Below are 14811 nucleotides of genomic sequence, written 5' to 3'. Positions count from 1 at the left end.
CAGGCAAGACCAGCGCAAGACAACAAGCAACGCCTCGCAAATGGCACTGGTGTCACCAAGGTGCCCTTAATATGCGACGGACATACTCGCCATACAGCGGGATGGAGTGTTAACGCCGCTGACGTATACGTGAATATAGCATGGCAAAAGGCGTTCGTCGAGTGAAATGAGGCGTCTGCATCTCGCAATCGGTGATCTGCTCTTTTTCTTCTTTTTTTTTTTTTTTCTGTCCCTCTCAATCGGTGGGCGTGGTGTCTCTTCTAGGAGACAATTGCTAGCCTGCTTTTCTTTGCATGTGTGGTGTTTATAATTATTTATATATGATTAATAAAATATGCTGTAAAGTAGCAGTCACTGGTCATGAGCAGAGTTGGTGAGCCCTGTTGTTTATGGAGATTAGGCTTGCTAAAATTATACAGCACCATTCCCGTACGATACATTTAATATGTCGCTCCACTTTATATAGTGTTGTTAGCAGTTTATTGCTCGCTCAATGCCCATCAACTTCTCCTTCTTCATCTTTTTTTTTTCACTGCATGCTTGCCAAGAGAACGGCTAGTGGTACTGCCACGTCGACTATTGCAGAACGCTTGAGCATTATGTGACTCCACGGGCACATGTCGCAGCATGCAGCCTTGGTTGTCACTTCAGGCAGCCACTCGGATACGGCCGTTTTCACGTTTCTCATTTTTCTTGTAGACTTTCAAAAGTGACAACACCTATAGCACTCAGTGGGTCTACAGGAAACATTTAAAACCACCAACGCCTTTAACACAAGCCTATAGGAAGCGATAAGCAGCAAGCGTATTCAGGTTCGCACAACGCGCTTGCGAACCACCCCAAGTCATTTGTACTACTGTTGTCATTGTTGGCCGCACGCATCGGCGGGGGCCTCTCGCACATGTTCCAGTGCACCGTACGTTCACGTATACGGCGCTGACCGGTGGCGCGCCGGTAAACCAAGCGGCAATGGGCAGCGTGCTCGTCTGTCGTATCATCAATTATAATGGAGATGGATGGAGCCGAGGCGGCGCGGCCAGAAGCGAACACCACGGTGCAGCGGCAGCCCACGGCGCGCTTTGGCCGCGAGCGCCCAATCATCCTAATAAGACCCGTTCACGGCAGCACCCGAGTTTCGTCGATCAAAGGCAATCCACGATTCCCTTACACCTCAGCATGCCCCCCCCCCCCCCCTTTACTTTCTTCGGTAGCTCAGCCACTCGCAAGCACGCACAAACACAGATGCACGAGAACATGGAAACCCGGGGGCGCCGGCGGCGCCAGTTCCGGAATCGAGGATATTTCTTCCCGTACACAATGGTCTAACGATGATGCTTCGGCGGGCGTCGAAAGCGCCGAAGAAGAAGAAAAAAGAAATGGGTTGTACGACGCGCACTTTTGAAAATACGCGACTCGAAAAGTGTAGTAGATGCCTAGCAGAACATCGAGTTTCAATAAATAAAACCGCACAAGCGAAGAAGCACGCGTGTTGTGTCCGTTGAGAGCACGATGCCCGTAAGGGTTGTTGCCCTTGACTTTTGAGCCTTTCTTAAAAAAAAAAAAAGAAGAAAAAAATCTGCCCGCTCTCGTCGCCCCTGCCTAGGGAGAATGGGTCATCTCGAATTCTACTGGATGTGCACGCCAGAATGAAGCATGGCGTTGTGACCAATGCACGCAGTGTGTATCCCAACGGCGATATGCACCCTTCCGGCTCGTACCGAGGGTAACGCTCAGGACGACGACCAACTTTCGCAGAACACGAAGCAGAGGGCCATAGCAGCTAGGCTGTACAGGAAATAAAATTAACACAGAAAGGTCACGGCAAATTATCTGTGTTCTGTCGTGGCGGCGATATCGAGGAAGTATAACGGATCTTCGGCAAACCTACGGGGTTATCTTTTTATGCTTTCAGCATATGCGACAAAACTTCAGGTAAAGATAATGCGGGCGCTGAGGTCAGTGACTTCTCAGTTGCTGAATTAAGATGGATGGGAAAGGACTTGGAAGTCCTTTTGGGAAAAATGTCTCGTGTCACTCAGAAAATTCACTTCACACAGTTAGTGAAAATTTTGGGCGCGTATATGGGGGTAAATTAAAGAAAAAGCCGAGTCCGCGTAGTCGAACTTCTCATATCGCTCTGAAGAAGCTCATCCCGAGACATGCTCCGAGTAAACAAATTTAGCCACACGAGCTTCTTTTAATCTTTTCCTACCATTTCCCCTTCCCATGGTGCAAGGTAGCCAACAGCTCAGTTTTGGTTTACCTCCCTGCTTTCATTTATATTTCTCTCTCTCTCTCTCTATCTCTCTCTCAAAAGCACAATCTATTAGGATCAGCCCACTACAGCCTCGCACTGCTTAAGAACGTCCACTTGAAATTACCGTTATAAGGGGAAAAATTATATATATATATATATATATATATATATATATATATATATATATATATATATATATATATATATATATATATATATATATATATATATATATATATTGTTACGTGTAGAAAGACACAGACGGAAGAGGCTATTTACACTGGACTGGAGCCAGAGCGCCAGGCCGACGTTCACTCGCGCCAAGGGCACAGACCCACTTCGTCGTCGTTCTCGCGGCGGCTCGTCTCTCGGGTATCTACCGATAATATCGTAATAGTATATATACAGGGCTAGGACCAATATGAGCCGGAAATAATTGCTTTCGCATAGTTCCCCCCTGTTAGGTTACAGCAACGCCGCCTTCCGCGTGTTGTTGCCTTGGCGTCTTGGCTAATGCACAGAGAATGATCGTTTATTTCTACACGTCATAGGTCGAAAATTTGCGACTTTAACGTTTTCCACTCTGTCGACACCAGCATAGTTTCTCCGAAGAGACAAAAAATAATAATAATAACGTTCGCCACGAAAATTAGACTCCAGTGCTAGTAATCGCGAAAATGAATCTGTTGCGCAGAAATATATCCTTAGATTTCGGTACTACAGCTTCTTGATGATTTGAGCGAACCGCTTCCATCTTGCGCAAGGTGCTCTAGGCTGAAGTTACGTTATTACTGCTAAGCTCACTTACCAGCAACATATACCATTTCTCGCTGCGCGTTACATGTGATGCAAAGGGGGAAAAGAATAAAAGGACGGTTACAACCTCAGCGCCACCCTGGAACTCGTATGCAGCTCCCCGTCAAACCACCGAGCAAACACGAACTTTATTGGGTCACCGCTATCTATGTCACCTCTACCTCATCATCCAGGCCGAAGGTTGCTACGTCACAATATTCCTGCGTCCTAACATCAGAAGGCAGTGGGTGTTGTGTGTTTAGATGTGTGCGTCGGTCCAGGTGACGTCGTGGTGTATATCACCGACACTACAAATCTGTCAGCCCACGTGACCCTCGCAGAATGGCCCCACGGCGGCGAGTCGACTCGGCGCCACGGCTTACCGCAGCAGCGACGGCAGCCCGAGCAAGGCGGTCCGACTTCTCAACAGGGTCATTTCCAATTTGATCATAGTGTTTAGACAGCAAGCCGGTCGTATTTTGTGTTGTTTTTTTCAGCGCTGTCCCGGCCGCTGCGTGACAGTTTTCAGTCTATTGTGATCATTGCGCGACATTCCCACCGCACGGCGTCCTGTCCCCCGCATTTCATTCTTGCGCAGGCGGGCCGCCGCGATCGCCTCGTCTTTCTTTTATTCCATTCTGCTGTCCGCCTTTCTGTCTCGCCCGCTCGACCAAAAGAATCGCCGCCGCTATTCAACAGCGCGACCAGGGATCACAATAAAAGGAAAGCCAGTTCACGCACGGTAGTACTCGAACTCGTCGACGCGCATACCCACTCCCTCCTCCCTAGAAACCCCCCTTTCCATCTCTTTCCTTCGTCCGCGCAAACTTCCTCCACCTTCGGGTCTTTCTTTTATGCCGCCTCCGAACTTTTGCTTGTTGTTGCACACCGACGCTTGTCTTTGCTGTTTACCCGCGCGCGTACTGTTTTCTTTACGTACCGGTCATTCCATTTCACCATTGGACGCGATTCTCGCGCGCGCGCGCAGTCTTGTCTCCCGCTCTTCCACTCCCACTACCTTGTTTCTGCGCGAACGTCGTCGAGAAGCAAGTGGACCGTGACCGCGCCGGGCGCAGCGGTGCGCTAGTACGCCACCGTGTTCAGAGATGGCGCCTCATGGCTGCTCGGCGTAGGGTGCTCACCAAGAGCGCGCGGTGGCTCGGCGCCGAACGGGAGTGGCGCGCGAAACCGCCAAAATCAAAATGACGACGTCGGAAATTTATTTTCCGTCCCGTTAGATATTAAACGTACTGATTACCATGGAAGGTGCCCACACCGACAGTGAAGAAAAAATAATTACAATCAATGCAAAATAATTATACTAGTGATAATAAACACGTTTTAATGTCACTGCGCAACGCGGTCAATAGCTGGTGTAGCTGCCTTAGCTCGGTGCATTCAAACGTGTCTGAAACGTGTGTGCTCCGCGCCTTGAATTCGCACCCACTTTCTTTTTTCTTTCAGCAGTTTTATGACTATGCGACTTTGAAATATCGCGTTCAGTTTTTTTACTCTCTCTATATCTTACTTTTGTAATTACGCGCTGTTGTGGCATAGTGCCCTTTGTCGTTCCACAGCCGAGCATGAGATCACGGCGGCAGTATTCCGAAAGAACGGAATACGAAAAGCTGACGTCCGAACCTTTTCCCAGCAATGGTGGCCAAAGAAAGAATGCGTGGAATTGGGGCTGGGACTCGAATGTCGTGCTTGGAGCAGAAATCACGCGTGGTGCTTAACAGGTAAATAAACAGCATGATCGTTCGTCCTAGGTTCATCTGACGTATGCCAAGAAGTTATTCTATACATATATAAAATGCACGAATGCGAAGCCTTAAACGTATATTGATTACCTCTCGATGTTGAGCCTGTAATAAAATTGGCTTAACTATCGCGAGACCGCAACATTTTCTCTTAGAAAGTTTATAATCAGTATTTCTTACTTAATTGCGGTGAAGTGAATATACACCATGTGATTTACGCGTACAAGAAAGAAGAAAGGGGAGAAATGGGCAAATCGGCTGTTCACCGCATCAATATACACACAAGGGCATCAGATATTTTGCGCAGCATTTTGATACTAATTTCACATGAAGCGGGATTCGTGTAAGCATTTCTGTTAATTTGGACCTGTGTGATTGATTGAAAACATCTTTATTTGCAGAATATTCGTAGAACTCACTCATGGGTGGGCCGCCTAGTCCGGTAGTCCACTGGTTATTGCTGCTGCGCTGGCCCTCCCCACCAGCCAGTGCTGACGGTCAGGATTATCGCTGAGTAGAATAGCCTCCCACTGCTCTTCTGAGGAATTTGGAATGGGGTCAACTATGGGATTAAATTGGCAAGCCCACACCATGTGGTAGAGGTTAGCTACCTCTCCACAGTGTTGGCATTGCGGGGAGTATAGTGTAGGGTACCACTGGTGTAACTTAGCTGGTGTTGGGTATGTATTAGTTTGTAGTCTCCTAAGAGTGTTCTCTTCTAACTTATTGAGGGATTTATGTGGTGTTGGGTGCTCCTTCCTGGCTGTTCTGCATGGTGCGAGATTATCAGCATACACTGCTAAAGCAGTTAGGTCGCAGCACCCTTCACGGTCATCAGGGGGAGACGCCCGGTATAGAGGAGCTCGGGCATGCCTGTGAGCGGCTTCGTTGCCTGTCTGAAAACAGTACATACTTCAATAGCTCAGCAGCCAGTCCTTCGGATGCGCACACATAAAATTCGCTCACATCGAGGAAAGGCGCATCGATACGGCTGGTAAAATATTGCTCCCAGTATACATATATACCCAGCCTAGTCGCCGGATGTAGTAGCGCCACACGTGCTCCACGACACCACGGACAAAACACGGCGCGGCAAAATGCCGCAAGTTGCTACAACGGCAGACAGGTATTCTTCACGGAACGAGACTAGAATACGAAATCAAATAGCGTCTAGTGTTCGTTTACCTTTCGTGTTTGTGTATGTGTGTGTGCGCGCAGCAGCTGCGTGCTTATGCTAGCAGAGAAGTTTATAATTCGCTCCACGCGGGCTTTCGTTATCAGGCGACTGGCGGCGATCTGATGGTGCAGCACGGCCAGCATTTGAATCACAATGCCGGTCGCGCTCTCTCTCCGAAAGCTCCCTTGACTCAACGCGGCGAAAGTAAAGTTGAGGTGGGAAGAACAAAAAGAGAGGAGAGGGAGAAGGGAGCAAACCAGAACAAAGCGAAAGGTAGCGGACCTCTGACCCGGGAGCTTGATGGACTGGAGAATTGTCTCAGATAGGAATAATTAGCGTTCCTAAGAAGATCCCCACCCGCTAGTCCCGACGTTCCGCTGTATAAGGCGAGACGGCCGTGTCTCCTTTTGTTGTTATGCCGCCTTCTTGACCGCTTCGTATTTGTCTTCTTTCCCTTTCTTTAAATTGCTCGTTCTCGGCTGTGCGCGCCCATTAATTCCTTCCTCACTTGACCCCTTGTTCTGCGGTGTAGTCGGCCGGCTCGCAGCTCCCGGGGGTCAAGCCATGTGGCGCCCCCCAACGGCTGAAAGCGAAAGCCCCCGCGGCTCAGCGCCGGCAAAGGCCCAGCTGGTACAGGGCCCATTGTTTCGCCACCGTGGGATTGTCTCCTGCGGAGGGACGGCCATCGTTTCTTCCCTTGAAAGCGGCGGCCAGGCCTTGAACTTGACCGACCTTGCTCCCACCCGAACGGAGACAGTGTGTCGTTGGCAGCGGGCGAATGAGCCCGCGCTCCTTTTGTTCAGCTCGAATGGCCGCGGCCACTGGCGCGCTTGCTTATGTCACCCTCCCCCCCCCCCCTGCCACTCCATCCTTTCCCGCCACTTTTTGTTTTATTTAAAGCCCTTCCCGTGGTCCGGCGCGGTTACCACGATGGACTAGCACTGCGTTGCCCGTTGATACTTTCTGCTTGTATTCATTTTGCTTTCGCCTGGAGGCCTATTTGCGCGCCGCACTGGTGATTAGTGGAGCGTCGTCTTAATAATGACCCTCGTGTATCCTGTTTGTGGGGGCCAAGACCTGTCAGGGCGATTCCTCGCATGATGAGCGTTAGTGCGTTAGCGCGAGGCGTCCCTCTGGTGAAATTAGGGGTACCGGGAACCTCTTGACGTCGGAAGCACCTCTGGCAATAGCATACGAAATAAACGTAAAAAAAAAAGAAAGTAAGGAGCACGCATATCGGCATGACTCATGTAGGTGTCGTGGTAAAAAGTTCTTTGCTCAGGTATACTCAGCAGCAAAGGAATGGAAATTGACGTTGCACACGAAGGGGCCATTGAAATCGCCGCCAAAAGAGCTGGCCGCCGAAGCAGCAAAAAGGCAAAGCGCACCGGAGCAGTAGTTCACGCCAGCCACGACAGATGGCAGCAGGAGGCCAAACTGCGGCAGTGCGGCGCGAAGTAACAGAACCTTTGTTGGTGCAGGGTGTTGTAGTATTTAACTACTTTCACCGTTAAATGATTGAGAAATGGCGTTCAGTGCCGTCCTGATTGCTCAGGCTCACTTTTATGCTGTTTGCGTCCGTTTAGTTCGATGAAGCCAGTATTGTATAAGATACTGTGTAAATTTATGCAAAGATGAGTGCAGGATTCTACTGCGGGCTTCTTAAGGCATAAAATAATGCTATTTCTTTCTAAATCTTTCTTACAATTTCACAAATGTTAAAAAAAAAAACACGTAGTGGTACGCCCTCTGAACGTTGATGTTGGGCTGAAGCAAACGAATAATAAATACGGCACTCCGGTGCTAAATAAACGTGCTGGCGTGTGACACCAAATGCGACCCGACGTCTAAACAGCGTACGACAAACAAAATTACGCTGGGGAAAAAAAAAGAGGGAAAACGATAAAAGGAAGAAAATAAGGCAAGGGTGCTCCGTATACGCTTCTGCATTAGGCGCTAAATCTTAAGTTACTCCCATAGCGAAGGACAGGCCAACGTTCGCCAAGGAGGAGAAGGAGGAGGAAGAGAGAAAGCAGGGATGATAACCAGAAATGCGTCTGGTTGGCTACCCTACACTGGGGGATGGGAAAGCGGAATAGGAAGATGAGATAGAGCATGTCGGGGGGTGGGGGGACGCGGTGAGCACCCACACACACGCGGAGGGCCTCACCATGCCAAAGGCTTTCACATAGACCAATCGCCCTCAAGAAAGACGAAAGTGCCTTTACCGCTTTGTGGGCGGACGAGCGATCTTCAAGTAGCACCTGCACAGTCAACGGCCGATCGTCCAGGCGTCGCAATGCGATAGATGTCTTTCCAACGGGAATCGATGACAGTGGTTGAATAGATGTTCGATGATCTCTTCAACACCGCAGACGTCGCACCCAGCACTGTCGGTCCTTCCACTCAAAGTAGTGTACGCCTTCGTGAAAGCCACTTTCAACCGCAGCCAGTATAGAAGCGATGCCTCAAGTGGGTGAAACCCGTGCGGAGGATGGAGCTAGAGCGAAAGGATCAGTTCGTGCAACCTGGTGTGCTTTATATTTGCAGTGTTCAACTCTGTTAAAGAGAGCGTGCCAGGTGACGAAGCTGCCTTGCAGCATCTGCCCTGGAAAGAGGAATGGGAACGCTGTGTTCTTCTTGATGTTACTCTCGGGCAGCTTTGTCAGCGTGATCATTTCCACTGTAAAATAATTTCCTGGCCTTTTTGTTTCACTTCGTGGTGAGGTTCAAGAGAGAGATACAACTTTGTTGATCCATAATTAAATGCAACGGGTTAAGCGCCTGATGGGGTGGCTCCCTCTTCACAGGTTCAATATGCTTCCAGGGCCGCCTGGCTCCTGTGGATCAGTCAGAGCTGGTCTTCCAGGGCGGGGCTGGCTAGCAGGATCTCCCATCGCTCGTAGAGGGTGGGGATAGTAGGGGATTAGTTATGGGTATAGGTGAGTGGTGTTCTTTGGTGAAATTGCACTCTCATATGACGTGCCGGAGGGTGCCTACTGCATTGCAGTGAGGACATGTGTTCTCCTATTTTTCTGGGTACATTCTGTTCTGAAGGCAGGGGTGGGGAAAGGATCCTGCCTGGATCCTGCGTGATCTTTTCCACTGATCCCACTGATCCCACTGATCCACTGATCCAAGCGGTAGCCGTTTGAAAATAATTTCGTGGCCTTTTTTTGCACTTCGTGGTGAAGTTTGGCAATTTCGTGCGTTAGTTGTTCGTGAGCCCTGCGTCGGAATACTGACTGCATGCTGTGTAAAGCCGGTCTCGAGTCGGAAAACACGGCCCATGTACCAGGACTATTTGTGTCAATAAATTGAAGTGCACTGCGCAGAGTCGTGAGTTCTGCAGCCGTAGACGTCGTGACGCGTGACGTCTTGAATCGCGATGTTACTCATCTTGTCGGTATAAACGCAGCACCGCCAGAACTGGTCGATGTGGTCAAATCGCCGGTATAGATGTGTACATGGCTACTGTGTTTCTCGTACAACAGGAGCAAGCTCAGTTCTTTTAGCGCAGACGGTCGTAGCTCTGACTTTTTCTGAGGTCGTGGAATTCCGATGTGTACTTTAGAATGGCACAAACAACATGGAGGGCACACAGGCCTGGCCGCAGGTGCGCACCCCGATGTAAGCGAGGCACGATATATGCACTGACACTATATGACGTGCAGGGTCTTTTCACTGTAATTCCGGAGAAGTGGTGGAGGGGGGGGGGGGGGGGGGAGGTCCGGGCAATACACCTGACCTGCGCATGCATTGTATCGAGGGCGATGTACGTCGTGATTGAATAGTTTTGAGCAATCGCAATGGTTTCAGCCGTTGACGCACTGCATGGTATTCCAAGGCATGTCCTAAGAGCTTGGGCCTGAATTCTCTGAATCGTATTCAAATTAGCTTTACAGCTGTTGGATATAACAGGTAGGATCTACCGGAGGAATTCAACAAACTACACCCTACACAGCTGTAACATTGGACACACCCAAATGCTACTGATGAAGCGGTGTCTGTCATCTGCCACTACCTGACCGCGTATACACCGTTGAACGTCGTCCGTTGATGGTACTGGATATTCGCGGTCAAATGTTTACGGATTATGTCATCTGCGAAGAAAGCGGCTTTCCTTGTCTCTTCGATGGTGCCTCCCTGGATATGACATAACCGAGCATAGAAGTCGGGCTAGTGAGTTAAGGTTCTTGAGGGGTAGCACGCACGGTTCGTACATTTTCGACAGGATTCTTGCGCTACTTTTCCCACGGAAAAGAAACGGTTAACCCGCTTCTTGTCCCAGACTCTTAGGCGGATGAAAGGTCTATTCGCTGATAAGTGGACGCTCGACCTCCGGTGCCGCTAACACGTACTATCTTGCTCCCGGTCATTTGCTTACCGCGGGAAGCGAAACGCGGAAAATCAGTGGAAGGAACTCTAGGTGGAAAAGCCTTGGAATTCATTGCGCCAGTGCGGAAATCTGTAGTGCGTATGCGGTAGTGCATATGTATCCATAAACCCAAAGCGTTGTACTTGTGCCACCTTGTTCTTTCCCGAAGCTGCAATAATGTAATTTGTTCCCCCGACGTTTACGCCAATGGCATTGTTAATAAACTGTTTAACAATAACTGTCCAATCGTCAAAGCGACAGTTCGACGCTATCAAGTAAGCCGTAACAATATATATATATATATATATATATATATATATATATATATATATATATATATACCAACAATTACGGATATTTGGCGTTGCGCAAGCAAACAACGCTTACCTTACATTTCCTTTTTAGTCATATATATATTTTTGCTTGCCTGCTTCTTTTTATTTTCTTTCGCGTTACCTTTCTGCAGCTCACACCAAGCTGTTTCCCATTTTCTTTCCCCCCCTTCTAGATCCAAACACCCGGGCCACGTCGTCTAACCAGAGTAAGTTTGTTTTGTATACGCCTCTTCATCTGCTGCATGGGATCCTTTCGGTTGCAGAAATCGATGCAAAATGATCACGCCACATCAACGTAGTATAGTGCGAATGTACAAAGGAACACGTCATCATTTCTAAAAGACGGTATAATCTTCCTTCATGACCACAAATAAATGGTAATCGCATTTACTTACACGGCTCCATGATTTAGTATTTACAATGTACACAACAATCTGACTGTTTCTGGGATAACAGTACATCGCGGCCCTGTTATAAAGGTGTGTACTCGTTACTGCATTAGTTCCTTGATCTTACGGTTTTCGGTGACGCATAAACTTCTTTTTCTGTTGTCAATTTTCTGCGATTTAAATATTTTCTTGTTTAATTCGAAGCTGATGTCTATATAATTAATAACAGTAGACAGTGTAAATAAATTGGAAGCCACACTAACAAAATTTTTTACCTCGGCTGGAAGTACATAGCTACTACTTTAATAATGTAATTTTTCTGATCAAAAACTTATGTTCCTTGTCGTAATACACATGTTTAATCCAGCGGCTGTCGTACATTTGATGCCAGCCTGATCTAATTTGTCTTTTGATTCTTCTTGCTTTCTATTGTGCCTTTTCTTGTGTATATGCCTCATTTGGTCTGCTCTAGACTGCGGCAGCACTGCTATGTTGTTTCGTTTGTCTTGCAACCACCCTGTAACGACCTTCGGCCAACAGTATTGATTGATTGATTGATAAATAAATAAATAAATAAATAAATAAATAAATAAATAAATAAATAAATAAATAAATAAATAAATAAAATGATGTATCATTTGAAGAGGCACTCAAGATGTGTTTAAAGTAATAAGCGCGGCGTTCATACGACGCACACAAGAAACGTGACAGGACGATAGGTCCGTGGTGTTAACGTAGTGGGTATTGCAGCTTGCACCCACTAGCCGAAGAACAAGTTCTGTTAAAAGAGTTTTAAACTGTAACATGCAGACCAAGTGGCACAGCGGTCAAAGCTAAACCCGCCGCGATGGCTTATTCACAAGAAACCCATCGTGCAACCATCGCAACGAAGCATTCGTTAAGGTCAACGTTGTGAATTCACAGTCTTAGACACGCTCACAACGTCCTTGTTTTCTCTTTACTGCACTTTATATCTTCGACCTCGGCAATCATTCGTGAACACATTTGCTCCTTGTCTCTGTTGTCGAAGATGAAAGCCATTGCGGAATTAGTGCGTGTGAGCAGAGCACGCTTACAGGCGCGTAGGCACATATATAGAAAAGGTTTCGAAAAGTTATCTGTCCGCCTCACATGTTTGGTTGTACCTGTTAAAAAATTGTGTAGATTAGGGTTACTGTACATGGCTACAAAAGGTAACATGTACAGTAACTCTAATAGAGATGAACAACGAGCGCCTCTAGCAGTCGCAAGTAAGTACCAGGTACTGAAAAACAGTTTTTTAGCGAATATCTAATAGCATAGAAGACAAACAGCATTACTGCTGCAGGAGTAACTGTATTATTCACACCTATATAGCCGGTATATAACACATGCAGCAGTACTGATTCCTGTGGCAGTTATTTAGCCAGATTCATGTCATATTAGAACTATTGGACTCTATATGAAAATCTCAAAATTTTGTCCAGTAAAGGATCATTTGCGAAGAAAGTATGAACGCATGAATTAGAAAGACGCCTCATAATCAAAGCACGATTTGAATATGAGGCACCATTCTAATTCACGCGTTTGTACTTTCTTCGCAAATGATCCCTTTCTTGGCAAAATTTTGAGATTTTCATATAGGGTCCAGTAGTTCTTACATGGTATGACTCCGGCACGTTATGGCATGGTGTGGTACGTAAAACCCCAGAATTCAATTCAATGAACTAGAAAGAATTAGCTTCTCTTTGATTTCATTCAAAACAGTGTGCCTCCAATGTGAAAACTTTATGTATTATTTTTCAAAGCACAGTGAGAAAATTCAGCGAAAATGTAGACGCATATACGCGTGGGCCGAGCAGCCTTTCTGTGGCAGATGCACTTTTGAGATAAGGCGAGCGCGGAGTTCGCGGGTTCTATTCCAGAACCGGTTTGTTAATTTTATGCGGCGTTGCTGAATAAATTGACTGATTGGTCGAGGAACAGTGACGAAGCGACCACTAAACACAGCGACTTTATTTGAAAAAAATCAGCAAGTGCTGGTAAAGTATTAAAAATTAAATTATGGGGTTTTACGTGCCAAAACCACTTTCTGATTATGAGGCACGCCGTAGTGGAGGACTCCGGAAATTTCGACCTCCTGGGGTTCTTTAACGTGCACCTAAATCTAAGTACGGGCGTTTTCACCCCCATCGAAATGCAGCCTCCGTGGCCGGGATTCGATCCCGCGACCTTGTGCTCAGCAGCCTAACACCATAGCCACTGAGCAACCATGGCGGGTAGCAAAGTATTCAGTACACGAAGTACACTTTTAGACACATGCGTACACGCGCATGTTGGAAGGCGTAACAAGTGATGGGAATGGATGCATTACAGCGTGGCGATGGTATGATAGGTCGAAGATATGAGACGTCGTCTATACACCAGTATATGTGTAGACAAGTGCACATATGATGTCGACACTTTTGTACAGCGGCAGCAGTTATATAGGAGATAGAAAGTGATTTTCCTGCGTCCGTCCGTCCTTTCCATTACGGTATCGTTGTTATTGTACCGTCGTCGTCGTCCCCATACCTTGATATTTAACTTCAGATTACGGCGAAGGAATACAAAGCTTGATCCACACCACCACAGCAGGGGATCGAGCTCATGTCCCTGCGGCAATGTGCCGTTGGGTAGCAGGCGCTGCATGCACTATACATAAGGTATCACGCGCCTTCTATGCTTGACAGTTTGTCGGTGTTTGTATATAGTAGCACAAGGACGTAGACTTGGAGAATGGTGGAGCCTGTGCACGTGTTTAGATGGCAACAACAACCGCATATCTGGTGCGCGATTCAGCAACAGTTTGTAGCGCTGAAAAGCAGCGCTCCAAGCTCAGCGGTCATCTCAGACCTATACATGTGCGTCAACGAGACGTCGTGATCATGCCAGCGTCACCGCGCCGTCGTTGCTGTGATATAGTCGTTATGCCGTCGTCTTGGCGTCATTGTGTACAGTTGGGAGAATTCGCACATGCAGGACTACAGGAGAGTTTGCACATTGTCGGGGGTGTTGGGGAGAGTTGACCGGCAGCACCAAGCTATCGCAATTTATTAGCCTAATTCATTTATTCACGTACTCTCAGGGCTCGAAGAGTTACAAAGATAAGTGGGAGTGTGAAAAAACATAAGTGCATCAACCGATGTGTACATTTCGTATAAGAGTTCTTCTACTGCAGGCTTAAAGGATGCACGCATTGGGATGGAAACGATCGGAGATAGGCAGGCACGCGATTCCAGTTGACGCTGATCTTTGGGACACATGATTAGTAGTAACGTTTAGTTTTCAAGTTCGGCTCACCGACTATGCAGTGATGTGAACGCGCGATGATACGTACTGATGGACGAAGAAACAGTGATCCTTCTAAGTTTTCATTAGCGTAATAAATTTTGTGTGAAATATGCACAGTCCGGATAGGCGGCGTCTTGCATGCAGAAAGGTCAGAGCGGTCTAGCATTACCTTTTCATCGATACGTGGACTGGAGCGAACAATTAGAAAGACTAAAGCGTTCGCAAAGGCTCTGAAGGGATTCAATAGACGTGATGAAGAATTAATTGTGGGGATCCCAGACGGACGAGCGTATTCCATTTTGTATGGAATCTTGTAAATGAATTCAGAGCCGGCGAAATCGCTCAAGTATGCAAATCATTGTTCTATCTCCTTCGTTCTCTCTAAATTGACATTATCTTGCGCTTCAT

General features: G+C 47.3%; 1 protein-coding gene across 6 annotated transcripts in view; it reads left to right on the top strand.

Annotated features, from left to right (window-relative positions):
• The window catches only part of sv (paired box protein shaven), a 244571-nt gene that overhangs the window by 98785 nt on the left and 130975 nt on the right, over positions 1-14811 (top strand). For 4 of the 6 annotated variants that reach the window (XM_075687991.1, XM_075688006.1, XM_075687977.1 and 1 more), the window contains exon 3: positions 10876-10908. The exons of the other annotated variants lie outside the window; for them this stretch is intronic. In XM_075687991.1, coding sequence (XP_075544106.1) covers positions 10876-10908 — 33 coding nt within the window. The remainder of the gene's footprint in view (positions 1-10875; positions 10909-14811) is intronic. 6 annotated transcript variants of the gene reach the window in all.

The sequence above is a fragment of the Dermacentor variabilis genome, chromosome 1, assembly GCF_050947875.1.
Source record: "Dermacentor variabilis isolate Ectoservices chromosome 1, ASM5094787v1, whole genome shotgun sequence".
NCBI lineage: Eukaryota > Metazoa > Arthropoda > Arachnida > Ixodida > Ixodidae > Dermacentor > Dermacentor variabilis.
This window is presented reverse-complemented; position numbering and strand designations above follow the sequence as displayed.